At 36.3% G+C, this 16,407-nt stretch overlaps 1 protein-coding gene across 4 annotated transcripts in view; it reads right to left on the reverse strand.

The window, feature by feature from the left end:
- Positions 1–16,407, reverse strand: part of Vti1a (vesicle transport through interaction with t-SNAREs 1A) — a 388,408-nt gene that overhangs the window by 284,287 nt on the left and 87,714 nt on the right. For 2 of the 4 annotated variants that reach the window (XM_045135286.1, XM_045135282.1), the window contains exons 4-6: positions 14,811–14,888; positions 8,703–8,723; positions 4,074–4,158 (exon numbers count right to left, since the gene is read on the reverse strand). In XM_045135286.1, the coding sequence (XP_044991221.1) occupies positions 4,074–4,158; positions 8,703–8,723; positions 14,811–14,888 (184 nt within the window). The remainder of the gene's footprint in view (positions 1–4,073; positions 4,159–8,702; positions 8,724–14,810; positions 14,889–16,407) is intronic. The other 2 variants (XM_045135289.1, XM_004659337.2) reach the window with 1 other exon arrangement.

Consider the following 16,407-nt stretch of genomic DNA (forward strand, 5'->3'; position numbering starts at 1 on the left):
AGTATGGAGAAATGACTTAATCTCTCTGCAACTTCCTTTTTCCTCTTAAAATAGAGGTGAGGAGGATTAAACAGAAAATAAAGAGGACAGTGTGACCTATAGGACATGTTTAATATTCACTACACAACTTCTCATATGCCCAATCATAAGCCCACGTGGGCTAGGGTGAAGGATGGAGAAAGGTTGGCACAATGCTTATTGTCAAGAGATTCCCCTCTCTGCCTTTTGGCTAGTACGAGGTGAAAAGATGAGCAGGAAAACAGGAAGCCAAGGCTAGGTAAGTGGATGGCCACAGAGTCTTAAACCAACTGCTTATGTATTAAAGGAATGAGCCTGATATTTCTGCCCTCCTGTAGCTTTTAAAGTAACAACAACAACAACAGGAGCTTATTTCTATTACTAATAAGACCTCTCAGTTAGTGTGCAAACTGTGATGCTGAGATGTTTAGCATAATATAATTTTGCCAGAGTAATGAGCAGGTAACCCTGACTTTTAAGCCTTGATCTTGAATAGCTAAAAGTCAGACTTGACTATTAGTAACTGAAAAAGTGGAAGGGTCATATTCCATTCAGAGATTTCTGGATAAGAACTCAGCAGCCAGCATAGTATTTGGTTCATAAAAACCACTCCTAGTGAAGTTTGTAAATAGGCCTGCTAATCGTTCTTGATGTCACTCTTAGGTTGGAAGGTCCTGGCACTAGCTCTTCAGTCTCCCCCATGGCATAGTGTCCCACCTGTTGCTTCTCTACTTAAGGGAGATATTTAATTTGTGACTTTATCCACTTTTCTCAAATAGAAATGTATCCAGGAAAGCAACCTTATGGTTATTAAACTCGATGAATATCTGGGTATAAGTTGTACTTAAAAATATTTTGAGGGCTGGAGAGATGGCTTAGCAGTAAAGGTACTTGCCTGCAAAGCCAAAGGACCCAGGTTTGATTCCCCAGGACCCACATAAGTCATTTGCTCAAGGTGGTCCATGAGTCTTGAGTTCATTTGCAGTGGCTGTTGGCCTTGGCATGCTCATTCTCTCTTTCTCTATCTGACTCTTCCTCTCTCAAAATAAATAATAATAAATAATTTTTAATTAAATATTTTGAAACAACTACTTTTGGCTGATGATAATTTGTAAAAATGATAAATTTTACGGAGCACTCTTTACTTTCTAAGCACTTCTACATGAATGCCCTTATTTAATTCTATAGCAATGACATGAAAGTGTTATTTCTATTTGGCAAATATGAAGACATACACAGAGATGTTAAATGACTTCTCAAAGTCACACAGCCAGTTAATGACAGGGAAGATGATGGTGATTTTCTCTCTCCAATTCATTACAACTGTGAGATTGTATACTCAAAATTTTAAAAAGCATTTCAGAGAACCAAATGTAGCACTGACACGTTCACAATCTTTCATGTAAATAAGTGTCTGCATGTGTATGTGTGTATTTTTCTCTACTATTGCTGTCATGTCATTAAACTGTCCTTTCTTTGATAGCTTATAACGTAAAAACACTCTTAATTTTAAACAAAGTACAGCTCTTAAATTAGTAAAATGTGCTTTTGGGAAAGCACTACATTCTACTTCTAACTCTCATGGTTGTAGAACTAATTCTCAGACTAATACAATCCTTGAAAATCAGGCCTCATATGTGTGGCTTCAAAGGTCAGAGGTCTTCTGTCTTCCCCCATCACATTTCATCATCTTTAAGAAGCAGAAACAAGTAAGTGTTAAAGCTCTTCCTTCTGAGGGTTAGGGATATAACTCACTGCCAGACCATGTTAGGGCCTGGATTTGATCCTCAGCACCATGTAAAAAAATGTGTGTGTGTGTTTCCTATTGAAAGATGTTGTTCACATATTCCTATAACATGTAAAGTGTCATACACTTATGTTCGTCAGGACACAGAGTTGTTGACAGAGTAAGTATGACTGAGGTGAGGGATGGAAGGAATACAGGAAATGGAAGTGACATGGACCCACCACTGTGCACTCTAAGAGCAGGAAAAACACTTTGTCCCACTATTCTCACCCTTCAGCCTGCTTTCAGTCATCCCAGGAAATAAATAAGCACAATGACTTATGTTTAAGCAGAGTCCTTGCCTCAGGTGTCCTTATTCTCATTCATATCTCTCCACCCAGGCTTGGTTTTGTAGTCTGCCAAGGTTCCCAAGCTTTATGTGACACATAATCATATAATTTCATAAAAAAATTAGTAGATAATCTACCAATAGGTTCTCTACACTACCATACCACACACCAAAGGGAAAACTGATCAGATCCCATCCACTCTTATAATCTCCTCTTGTTCATTTCCTCTTCTTTAGTGACTCTTTCAGTTTGGGAAAGAACTATAAAATGGTCTTCTAAGATAGGAAAAGGACGCTCAGTTATATGTTCAGTCATCCACATCAAACTCTGTGATCACTGTCACTACCTCCACCCCAGACCAATGCAGGCCCACATGGAAGGAGGCTCATCAATAGATGTTGATCAAGGAAGGTCCCCTTAATGACTGTCATGTTCAATCCAAGCAGTGTCACAGTCCCCAAGAATTGTTAAAGTAGGTTTTGTCTGTTCCTTTAAAATATATACAAGTTTTCACACAATGAAAAATAATCTTTTCATGAGATAATTTCATATCATCAAATATCTATACAATATTAATAGTTATATTTATGAATGTACTTTTTAGTGCATAAAACACTGTAACACATGTCCTCCTTTAAGGATATTCTGGTATGAGCAATTTATTTGTCCATTTTATTGGAGAATAAACTGAGGCTTAAGAGGTGATATGATTTTCTCAGGGTCACAGAAATAGGAAGTCAAGCCAAGAGTGCTCTTTCCAATATTCCCATCTTCCCAAGAGTCACCTGAAAAGGTGAACCCCAGAACAAAAGAACTCCAGATACTGCTTTTTATTCTATTCAGGACAGAAAGGCAACCCATCAATAACCACCAGGAAAATGACAGTCCATACTATTAAAATGCTGGGGAAGTGTGTGGTCATCTTAGTTTTCTGTCATTAATTTATAGTCTTCCTACTTGGTTCTCTTGAATCCATCACATAAACCAGCCAATCCAAGATAGCTATGCACCCTGGGAAAGAACACTGGCTACTCATAAAATAAATTACTTGAAATGGGGTTCATTATACCTGCTCTTCCAAAGTAATCATTTTGGCAAAAAGGGAAATTTTGTTGGCTACAGGTTCTTGTGAGGGGCAAGAACAACCCAAAATATACAAAACAGACCACTTATAATCTATATGTTACAAAACAAATAAAAAAAGTATAGCTATAGAATAAAACACTAGTCACTATGAAGGAGTTAATGGACATTCCTTTCCTATATAAAGTACTCATTGCATGAAGTATTTATAGTAAAAGGCTTGGTTATTTAAGAAAAAAATGAGTCTTAGAAGAATTATGACAGTTTTCTGAAATTACTGATGGTTGTCAATTACAAATCAAGTGGAAATATTGTTAAGTAATGTCAGTAAAATTATTGTGAACATTTAGCCTTGCTTCTATGTTTATTTTATTCCATACATGGTTATAGGATCCATTTACGATTAAAAAAAATCCCACACAATCATTAAGGAGCCATTTCCAACACACAGGAAAAATAAGCAAAGTAAGCATAGTATCCTTATTCCTCTGTCCCCAGTTCACATCATTTAGATTGCTTAAAATGTTAATTTTTACATATGTGAATCAAATGTAAAGAAGAGAACAGCCCTGGCTGCACGGTGTGCTAGCAATCATTGCGGGTGGGTAAACTGACAACATGTAACTGCATATTAAGACAAATGTAGAATTTAGACAAAGTATTCCATCTCTTTTCAGATGTATACTTTTAAACCTCAGGAACTGTTTTCAGTAGATGTCATGCCTTTTAACTTGAAAACAGATAAGCGCAAATAAGCTCCCAATTGTCTCCCCAATATGTAAACCACATCTCGGGCTGCTGTCTCTGCTGCGCCTTTGAAGTTCCCCTGAAATGTCATGTGTTGTGAAGACCGCTGTGCATAAGCAAGACAATTTGCTCACTCTCAGAATTCTTACCGGTTTCCACTGCTATCTGGTATCCAGCCTCTAGTCTCCGAGATGACCTTTCCAGCCTCTCTGTGTTATCGAGCAGATGTGCCCTCTGAAAAAGAAAAAGGGGAAAAATTCAGACGGACGTCTACAATGTTCTTTATTGCCTTTAAAAAAATAATGCCTTTGTATGTCCTAACATGTGTGTGTGTGTGTGTGTGTGTTTGTGTGTGCGCGCGTGCACGTGTGTGTGTGTGTGTGTGTGTGTGTGTGTGTGTTGGGTGTGCAGGGGTCACAATCTATTATAGTTAATTTTTTAGCAAATCTTTCATTGCAGGAACCACAATGATGGACAGACTTCCAATCAATCATGTACAGACCACCCACTTTTTGTTTTAAAAGGAGACTTGGGTTGTGAGTGGCCACACAAATCCTCCTCCATACCACTGAGAAATGTATGAAGACCACAGCCAACTCATATATCTGGTATCCGTCTTTGTGTTTTTCATAAAGTGCCACCATGTCACATATTCCCTTGTTCCATTGATTTGGCCGGTAATTTCTAAACAGAAACTCTACTTCTTGGAGAATGCTCCTTAGTTCTGATGTGCGGCGAGAAGCCACATAGAAGCCAAGTCACAGAAGCAGAATAGCAAGCAGCGCTCCAGGTTTAAGATGACTCAGGGCAAGCACCAAGACGCCAGAGCCATGCTTATCCAGCACACACACGCGCTGTGGCTCACTCCCAAATACATTAAAGGTGAACTAGAACACACAGTATTAGGGACTGTGATCATTACACACAGTCCACTGATAGTATATCTTATGAGCAAGCTCAGGAATTTCTCCCATATTCTAAGCTTTCTAATCTATATTGTCTGTATAAACATTTAAGTTCTATGCTAGCCCCATTAAGATTACAAAAATAGATTTACAAGCTAATCATGACTATGAGTGAATAACATAATCCTTTGAACACATAGGTCCAGATATTTACAAATGTGTGACTATGTGTCTGTATATGTGTGGGTGCTTATGTATACATGTATTGGTATTAATTAGTACCTTCTCCCTTTTTGGTGTCTGGTCAGAAAGAAAGAAAATGTGCAGCCACAAGTCCTACAAATTTGTGTTGTTGACAGATGTCACTTAAAGTCGAAGCAATGCTTTCTAATAATAATAAAAAAGGAGGTGCCACACACATTATCTGAGTGGCTGTCGAGTGAAATGATCTACCTTGCTCTAATGAGCCCCCATGGATCTTGGAGATGCAAGCTGTATTGACATGCACACTTAAGCTAATACACCTAGACCAGTGCCTCCAAGCTCTCGCAGGCAGGGATGCTGACAGAATATCTCGCTTCCATCTTCAAAGAAAGGAAGTGATTAGTATGTTATCATTACCATTCAAAACGTGATTTCCTTATTCCCTCCCGGCATAGGTGACACATCTGAGGTGCGGCCAGACGTTAGAGGCAGCTAAAGCCACATCAAAGCTTTCCTTGAAAATTTTTTTGGGGGGAAGGGTTGGGGTGGGAGAGAATCATTAAAACAATGCATTCAGAACAGAGAGATAGGGCCTGATGTGAAGGTCAGGAAGCGACAATAACAGTCTATAATAATTAAGAGAGTTGTCTAATATACAGTGGCGAAATTAAGAGAAAAATTGCCCCTCCCTCTGAAAAGAAAACTAAATAAATAAAATGGAGGGAGGAAGGAAAGCGTCTCATGCCATGAAGAAGCAAAGCACTGATGGCTGCAATTGAGAAAAAAGAAGAGCCAGGAAACCCCATGTGTTTGGCATTGCAGGCTAGTTTTAAATAAAATTAAATACTACTAAAGCTGGCCAAAAATAGCTTCCTTAATTTTGATTCTCCTACATGCAGTTTCTGAGGGTGAGGATTGCTTTTCCCTGACCTGAATATTGTTTTCTATCCAAACAAAGGACTTAAAACTGGTGGTTCTCTAAAAAGATATCTATCAGACATGAGGCAGAAGGGGAGAATATGAATTTAATTCCAGATGAAGAAGATTTTTGGTTCATTTTCATGTTGCACAAAATTTCAAACTCAAAGAAAACATTTAGATAATATAGATTTAAAAATCATAGATTATACCGAAAATAGGCATTCTACTCATGTGCTAATATGATATGGAAAATAAAGGAAACATGTGGAAAATAAAGTTTCTAAAATGATTTGGGGGAATGATAGGGCTGAACTGGAAAGCAGAATTTCAAAAAGATCTTATAAAATGCATCTGCCTAAATACTGGAAGCAACTGTTTCTTTTGGAGCATTCAGTTTATCAGAATGAATCTGCACCCAAGAGGACTATGAGTTTACCAGCAGCTTGCCAGCAGGGCTTCACTTTGTAGTTTGGAACCTCTTCACTTAAGTCAAACTAAAATCAAGTTCTTGTAACAGCTGCGCTATTTACATTGTTCCCTTAGTTGTACATTGCCCTGGCCGCATGAATGAAAGGAAACACACTACAGTAGCAGCTGATGCTTTCAACTTGCCCCCACATTCCATCCCAAACTCATTCTCTCACCCTCTTCCCAGCCCTTTTCAAAGCAGGTAAGTGAAGCTGTGCAGGAGCTTCAGATGGAGCTCGACTTGTGTGAGGAGCTGAACCGGGCAAAACCGGAGACACAGGACTCAAACAGCTCAGCACAGCCGATGCCGGATCAGCTCCCTCTGCTGTGCCCTTGCCTCCAACATGCCCCGAAAGGGGCATCACAAGGAAGGATGGGGCATACTTTGTCTCCAAACACAATAGATCTAGCATTTTGGAACAGATGGGTGCTTGTCTTCTTAGCAAAGGTACAGGAAGAAATTGGGGCAACACTCACTGTTTGTTACTGCTAGAACCCCCGGCAGAGAGAATCACTCCTGAGCCTACTCAGTCACCATCGCAATCCTCTGAAACTATCCCAGCTGTGTCCACAATAAGTAAGATATAAAATAATACTTTGGAGTATATCACACTATCTATTGAACGAGACAATTCTTCCAATTGCAATTCTATTAAAAGACAGTTTCAGCAACATAAACTCTGGAACTAAAATTGACTGCATTGTTGCCGTAGGAAAAAAACAAAAGAATCAAGCCATCAGGCAACTGTGTACTTCAAAAGAAATACAGAAGTAAAGTTTCCAGATTTCTAATCCTTCACCATTCAGCTTAACAAAAAATCTGACAAAAATACCATTTATAATATGACACAAGATTTTATTAACCTTTTATTAATATTTTACTAAATTCAGGGACAAGAACTTTTTGTCATTTCTTTGTATGGAGGCTTTCAAATCTATTGTTAGTTTTATCAACACTTGAAAATTCAGGTTCCCCACAGTAAAAGGTGAGCATATTCAAATGCACAGGAACACATATTATATCTTTAGGAAAAAATGAATGCTGTTTATCCAAAAACATAATTTCATATATCAAAATTAAAATTCACTACATTGATTACATATATGTTTATGTATGTATGCATGTATATATATGTTTGTGTAATTAATATATATATATATATGTGTGTATATATATATATATATATATATATATATATATATATATATATATATGTCTTCCATGTAGAAAAAGAAAAAAACAGAAAGAGATGGGAAAGTGATATTTTTCCCCTTCTGTTTATATGAGAGAACATCACTAATGCATCTTAATCAGAAGAATCATTGGAAACTAATATTTACAAGCCTCTAAATTAACATTTGCATTACCCACAGAATAATGACATGCCAATAAAAAAAACTTCTAGGAAAGCCTCAATTAATATGGTCAAACTCAAAGCAAAATAATTCACAGTCCTGTGATGATCTAAGCCTACAGGCAATTTTAATAGTACAATTGTCTATTGTTTTATGTCCTGGGTAGAAAAATAATGAAACTCAGACTTAGCACCAAATCATGATTGGTATATTTGGCCTAACTGAAAACAAAGCAAATAGACTCCATCATCCTTCCTGATAGGAGGGCCAAGTCATAGATGCTACTGTAAGTACTTCTTAGGCCACCAGATAGTTCAGGCCTGTGTGATGGAACTGACTAGTAAACTCAGAAAAATGAGAACTCACTTGGGTGCTTTTTCTCACAAAGGAAAGTGCTTTGCATTGAGGAGAGCTCTGGCTGTTCTCAGGGATCTTTGTGCCCAGAGCAGGGGGGAACTGACACTGTGTGTTCCCCCAAATTAATGTACATTCATAGTTCCTTACATGGGACCCAAGAACTCTGGAGGAGGAAGAGGATTTTCTTTAAGAATACTTTTCAGGAAAGTAAATAAGAACCTCAAAAAAAAAAAAAAAATCACATCTTTGGTAAGTCATATGCAAATGTACATTTACAGCTTACAAAAAGATAAAACTCTCTATATAACTTTAAGATATTCCTATGTTATTTCTCCTTTTCTGGTTTTGTGACCTTAACATATTAGCCTTCCTACAATGTCAACAAAGAGCAATGTTCCCAGGAGCACACAAGAGATGGTCCGCAGAGAGGACTTCTGACTCAAAGTCAACAGCTTTGCTACCTTAGACTGTTCCTGAGAAAAAGAATGTGGTGATCCACTCAGATTTAGACTTGATTTTATAAGGAAATGTAGAATTAAAGAAAAAAGTAAGGTAGAAAGTACTCACCTCTTCACGTAATTTTATCAACTGCAACATGAATGCATAAAAAAGATAAAAAGGAAAGAAATGGCAGGAAAGAAAGATCAGTTATGTGACAGGATACAGAATTAACATTGACAATTTATCTGTTTACATGTTTAGCATTTAAAAATCACAGACAAACACATTAAAAGAACCTAAACATAGACTACATGCAGAGTTTTTTGAACGAATAAAGATCACTTTCTCACACTGTCACATTAAACAAAGAGAATAGTGTGAAATTCTCTTTTAAAGTACATCTAAGACACCATCATGAAATAAAGGGGAATGACTTCATAGAACTCTATATTATAAAGAAAGAAAACAAGTTTACTGTTCCTCTCTTCTAAGAACGTACCATAAAGGTTTTGTATATACACGTTACAGGATGTTTCTCTACTCAGAACCTTGACAACTGATTTCAGATTTGACCCACAAATAAAATGATTAGTTATTCATGCTTTGGTTCCAATAAATATTTAAAACAACAAAAAAATATGTAGATTAATGTCATATTTGTACCCACTCTAGAAATAGTGTTGCATTTCGAGGTAACAATGATTTCAATGGAGAATCAACAATAATATATAAACTAAAGTCCCTATCAGAGTTAATGTCTAAAGCTTTGTTTTACTTAAGAAACACTTTGAATACAGGGCATGTTTTTATTCCATTTTTTTCATTTTTCAGTTGTCTGCCTCTTATAAATGGGGCCGTCTTAAAGCAAGGAACTCTTGCTGCAACTGTGCTATGGCATGTTTTCACTAAAGTCAACTCCAGAGCCACTCGTTTACATGCTAGTAAATTTCCTATGATAACATTTTAATTACTTGCATTTTTCTATTGCCTTTACTATAACACAACAAGCTACTTAACTCTTCTGCAACTAGAAAAGCAAGCCATAAATTGGCTCTATTTTGTGTGCTTTATGTTATTCTAAACCACAAATATCACTGTTTAGTTAAAATGACTACCACACCACAGCTCCTGCAATGAACAGACATTAACATAATGGACGATAAGCCAAAATCCAGGACTGAAATTTGCATCTTCAGCAATTCAGGACTACAACTGATAATTTCTAAGAATCCAAATATGTATAACATCTGTTATAACATTTGACATATGCAGGCCAATAAATTACTGTATTTGGAGAAATGTGCTAAGAATTGCTCATTCTAAGTCTCTGGAAAAAGTATAATGTTTACTGTGTCTCTGAACTCTTAAGGCTTAAGGCTGTTTTTGTCTCAAATTCAAGGCAGACTGTGCATTTCAGCTTATTCTTTTTCATTTGTTGTAAAGTATTTCAAATACAAAAGAAAGAGATTCCAAAATCGGTGTAAATCCTTTATGAAAAGGGTGTAGAATTTATTATGTACTGTCTCAGTATGTATTTAGTAATAATGAGATTCTTCATGTCACAGTTTCAAAATGGACAAAAAGTTAAAATTATTTTTAAATATACTCAATTCTCTCCTCAACCATGCACTGTAGAGGGGTGGCACATCTCATCATTTCACATTCATTGAGGAAGAAGTAAAATTTTAAACGAAGATACCTGGCCTATCACATATTGGAATCTTCTTTGCTATTTGAACATCATGGGAGAAAAAAGGCAAACATTAAATCTCAGAAAGAGACGATCTGGGAATTGATCGCGCTGCTCTCTTTTCTTTCTGGGGCACCATTCTTCAGTTGACTATGATACTTAAGGGGCCAAAGTTTAAAACCACTCTTCTGCAGTTGAGACCATGTGGGGCATGCCACCCTGCCATAATCAATGAGTGTTTAAAAATGCTGCCCATTTGTTTTTTCAATAGGTTCCCAACACAAAACGTTCTATCTGGTTTGTGCTGCATGGCTGCCTTCAAGCCCCATACCGGATTTGTAGCTAAGCTAGGTAATGGTAGGGCTTTAATCTTTATCTTTTTTTTTTTTTAAGTTAGGCCAAGAGTTATGCATTGAAATAAACAAAAGATGGTCTATTTTTGAAAATTAACGCGTAGACTTAACTAGCATAGTGACTGTTATTTTATCGAGTTACTACCTCTATGCTAGGTGACAAGAAAGTGTGCAAAACCACAATGTTGAGTTATTTATTATAATCAACATCCTTTTTTGAAACAAAGCCCCACCCGTACCCCAGCCAATGCAGAATTTGCTACAAGCAGTAATCTGTTCCTTTGTGGGCTGGAAAAAAAAATCTGGTTTACTCTGGTTTGAACCAGTGGAATCTCTTGTGGTTAAGCCTTCTGCTGTGACTAAAATCAAAACCGCTCTGTGGAGCATGTGAGGGTTCATGCGCGAGGAGCATCACGTGACTCCAGAACTACCGAATTTTTTTTAAAGCTGATAACGCGACTGGCGTCTCTGTCCGCATACAGATAACGAATAAATGCTGAACTCTATTAAACGCCCTTTACACATTATCGTGGGTCGAACACACAATTTTCTGAACTTATGATGACAGTCTATTTATTTTGCTATAAACCCTCAGCACGTAACGAACAGATTTGTGCCTGGTAATGATCTGCTCTGCCAGGGCTATATGAAATGATACCGACCTTCTTCAGATCTTGGGGAATTAAATTGACCGACTTCACCCCCTGGTCTGTAGCTGAAGTTTGACACACTTTATGCACAGCAAGCCAAAATCAGAACTTAAGAGAACCTCGTATTAAAAAAATTAAGCAATCATTATCTGTTAAAAATTGCTTTGCCACAAAACTTTGCCATGTTGGAAACTATTCTACACTTTATATATTTTTTAAACCTTCTATTTAGGATTTACTCAAAGTCAATGGTCAATCAATATAATTTTGCATATGGTAACTGTGAAACTATTAGGATTTAAAACAAGAGCTTGGAATATTTTCTTTGTCCCATTATCATATGGCACAAGGAAAGCCTTTATGGTTTTTTTTCTATAAGCGGTTACTTTCCTTGTTTGAAAATGGTTCTCATGAAAAGAAATCAAGTTAAGAAAAAAGTTTCCACTCTAAATTCAGCACCAATGCATTCAATGACTGAACAATTGAAATGCTGCCATATTGAATGACCAACACTGATATTTTAAGAATAGAAGGATAACACCTAAGACAACAGTGCTTAGAAAGCTGATAACCCCTCAGCATTCAAGTGTGTACAACAGATGATTTTGTCTCTTTCTGTGAATCCAAGATTAGCAAGATTTGATTACATAAAGTGGATATGAATCAGAAACAAATTTACGCAAAGGAGTTTCACTGGGATAATGTAAAAGATGCATTGTTTGAGAGTCATACATGAAAGATGCATATGAAAAATTGGATTTCTAACACTGGGTACTTCCAATACTAGCAGCAGGGTGTCTATACTTAAATTAATACACCCGATAGTAGGCTGGAAGATTACAATCATAGGTATAACAGTAAGCTTTTCAGTACCTAAAAATCTGCATCATTTAAGTGGCTAGATGAAAAGTGATGGCATATTTGTCTAAATTTCCACAACGAAGCTATTGTAAGGGGATGTGTACCCTGCATTGGACATTACTATTCAGTACACAATTTTACTTATTTACAATCACTTCTATTAATTCATTAGTTTATCATTTTTCTTTTAGGATGGCTCTATTTTTCAGATATAGTTTAAGTTAAATGAATTTTACTAATTTTGTCTTATTTTCTTTACAACCAAGTTTTATCTACTGTATGTTAAAAATTTACCAAATATTTTATCTAATTAGGTCTGAGAATCAATTAACTTGAAAATATTATTTTTGAGTTGAAAAGTACCTTCTCAATAAATTATAGGTAACTCTACCTAAGAAAGCAAGCTTCTTTGTCTCCAAGCTACAAAAATGAATACAAAGAACCAATTTAAAATACTTTCTTTAAAGAAAGAGCTTCTGCTTGGTTAGTCTGAATAAATACTGTCAACAAATACAGAATTCTATACTTGAAACTACTAGCTAAGAACATGTTTTAGCTTGAGATACATAAATTCCTAAATTATGGCAAAAGGCCTCACAACAAAAATTTAATGAGTTCATCAAGATGTGAAAATTTTGCTGTATTTGTTAACAAAATTTTCAAAAAGTTTAGTATTATGTCCTTGAACTTTCACACATCCTTCAAATTTTAGGCTGAAAAGTTCTATAAGTAATAATCCAACCGTTACATGTCCTCGTGACTGTAACTCCTCATGCTCTATTCATTGAAGTGACAGTTCCTTATTGCTAAACTTCAGGCTCCCAAGCACTTCCAGATTTTGTAAGTTTGATTGAGATAAGTCCAGGGGAAATCTCTGCATAATCACTTTAAAGTGACAGAAATGTAATTTGAAAAATCAAAAAATATGAACTCAAATCTATTTTTGTGGAGTATTTTTCTTTAGGCATAAAAATCATACTTATCTGTACATTAGGCAAATATTTTAGGCACATAAAATGTCCATTAAGAGAAGTGAACATGCTTTTTAAAAACGGTTCCTGTCATAGAACTACAGCATCCATTACAATAAAAAAGCCTGAGTTAGACAGGAACACCCCTTCCTTTTTATTTCCTCTGCATTAGGCAGGAGTTTCAAATGAGGGAAAGATCTATAGCTTTGTAAAGCACTGACATGGGAACTATGCATACACTTAAAAAAAAGATAGTGCTTTTTTTTTGCAGTAGATGGGAAAGAAAATTATGATTCATTCACGAGGCATGAGCAATCCAAATCTCCTCAAAAAAGGGAGAAAATATTTTCTCTCATCCTCACATTATTTAATCTATTATGAGTGAAACCCCTTCATCACTTCATCATTTTATGTGCTATTTTTTCCTTTAGCTATTCTCACAGTTCAATCAGAGAAGTTGAAATCTCAAGTCAAGGAGCATGTCTATATGTCTGAATTCAGGCTGATAACATCCATAGTGGAGGAGATGAGAACTTCAGCCATACAAACCTACTAAGCTGAGGGATTCTTCTCCCCTTTCTTTTGGGTGGTGGGTGTGGGCCTTTGTCATATCAGCCCATCCCTGCTTACAATGTTAACATTACAGAAGACAGGAATATATATAGTTTTTTTGGCATATGTAGCAGAATATAATGTAGTATCAACAAATGTTAAATATTTGAAATGGCATGTATACTATGCAGATTTTATAATATTTTATAATTTTATAATAATGCATTGGTATGTCAATATTTAATTATAATTTTGTCTTACCCAGTGAATGACTCATGTTCAATTTTATCTAGGCAGAGCAGAGACCTTTCAGCATGGGCCAAAGTAATCTTAATAAACACAGTCAGGTCTTACTTGTGAAGTTCCCTGGCATCAGTCAGTCTCTAGAGTTGAGACATTTTGTAAATCATTTTCAGGTCATATATATGTTATCTACCTTAATTTATGAAGCCTGCAGTATTAACACAAAGAAGGATGTTACTTAGAATTGTGACACTACTGTGTGACCCAATGAGAAATGACAGCAAGTTGTAAGATCCTTTGAAGAAAGTGAATCATATTGTTTACCTATGCAGATCTTGAACTACAAAAAGATTTACTCTATTATTATTGTTATCATTATTATTATTTCGCAGAAGCAGATTCCCTATCTGGGTGTCCTATCTTGTATGGATGCATGATTTGCATTTTGGTGAAAGTACATCTAAGACGCATCACAATAGGAGAGTGAGCTGGGCTGCTGACTTGGAAAGCTTACTTTCATTTGTTTTGCTGTGAGTGTTGATTTAATTATACTGCACGACTATCAAAGCTGCAGGATGGACTTTTTTTATTCCTTTTACATGTGTTTGAGGTGAAGACCTTGTCTTTGTCTGCAAACAGTGTGTTTCAAGTTATTCCTTAAGTACTAAATAATAAAGAAAAGAGAAGAAAAGATTTTTTTAAAGATAGCAGACAGTGATCACAAGGTAAAGGGTTAAATGTAAGATCTCCAAGAAACATTTTGAAGTTGATTAAGACTCCAGCTTTGCATTAAACAGTATCGCTTCCACATGAGTTGCTGCTAATACGGCTAAGGAGCAGCTTGAGAGCCCAGTGTGCCTGTGACCCCCTTCACCCTCCAGCCACCCACCGGGCCTTCCTGATTAGCATTCTACCTGGTTCTCTGAGGAATTCCCATCATCCCCTAGGAGCTCATTCCGTACTTCGTCACTGTAGGCGATCCGTGACCTTTTCTATAAAACAAAACAAAAAGGGAAAGAGAGAGATGAACGTTAGAAAGTAAAGGCTTCGAAGCATTATTGGTACGGAGGCTGATCATTTCAAACCTCGAGAGCCCCCTAATGGAAACCTACTGGTGAAAATTTGCAAACCAAACTTGTACAAAGTTCCCAAACTTGAGAAATGGTATAAATTAAAAGTTTCAAAAACGACAATAATGACAGAAAATTCTGTGCTGTGTAAACAGTCTATTAATATTCATAGGTAAATCAGAAGGTGTATATTATTCCATACGTCATCCAAGTAAGACCACTAAGCTGAAAAATGTACAGCTGTGTATATTTAAAAGTCACAGATTGTAATTAAAATGGGAGCATATGGGGACTTTGATAGTGTAGAAGGAAATGCACTATACAATTTAGGGCTTTAAAAATCTTTACTCCTAGGATAATAATAATTATATCTTCAACTCAACTCTGGAATGCCTGGACTCCTGCATCTACATTTCATTATTGTGATGTTACTATCCAGAAAAAGATGGAATTTTAAAGTCATGCCCTACCCAAACAATAATTTCAACGTCTCCAACTTCTCTATAAATAATGGCCTAAGGAAAAGTAATGGGGGGGAGAGGGGGGAGGGGGAGTGAGTCTGGTAAAGCAAATTAAATTTCCCAATCCTAGTAAATAAAGGCAAATAGGCTATGAGTCAACATTTCACAATCTCAGTAAAAAGAGACAAGTGGGCTATGAGTCAACATTTCACAGGCTGAAATTTTGTTTTACAAGGAATCTGCCCTTATCTGTAAAGTCAGAGGGACATGTCTGCAAGCGATTCATGAATTATCTAAACATAGATGCATTTGGAAAAGCTGAAAGGCTCTGAAAATTAGTTGTGAAATTGGAGCATGGTACTCAGTTCTTACTTTGTCTTCTCTTATTTCAGATCTGAATTCAATTTAAAATTTACTTTGTCATATTTTTCTGCTTTTGAACTAACTACTCCCCTCCCCCCCCCAAAAAAAAAGATCAATTACAACATGGTAGGCAGGAAAGAGCAATCTCTCATTTGGGCCTACCATTGGAACTTAGCATTTCTTACCTGTTCAATGTAATTTGAAAAATATATCATAGTTTAAAAGGACTATCCAGAACTCATAAGCAGAAGTCCACAGGAAGATCTTAATTAGAATTTTATAATAATCAGTAAGAAATGCTGCTTGGCCATATAAAGGTCATAATAGTTTAAGCAAAAATCAACATCAACCAGTAAACTTCAACACATTTTGAAGCAGTGGTCTTTCTCAAATGGGGTTCCTTAAATGACAGAAAACACAGAAAATTATTTTTTGACTATTTTCTCAAATGGTGGTACATAATATAGATATAATATAATTGCAGACTCCGAACTTATAGACCTAGCAGAAGCCAGTTTAAAAAGGCATCATGGAATATAGATAAATCTAGATACCCACCCCTAACCTTTTGAGGAAAAAATCAGTTTCACGGGATTCTGAGGGTAGGTTTAGATAAA

Source organism: Jaculus jaculus, chromosome 1, assembly GCF_020740685.1.
Source record: "Jaculus jaculus isolate mJacJac1 chromosome 1, mJacJac1.mat.Y.cur, whole genome shotgun sequence".
Taxonomy (NCBI): domain Eukaryota; kingdom Metazoa; phylum Chordata; class Mammalia; order Rodentia; family Dipodidae; genus Jaculus; species Jaculus jaculus.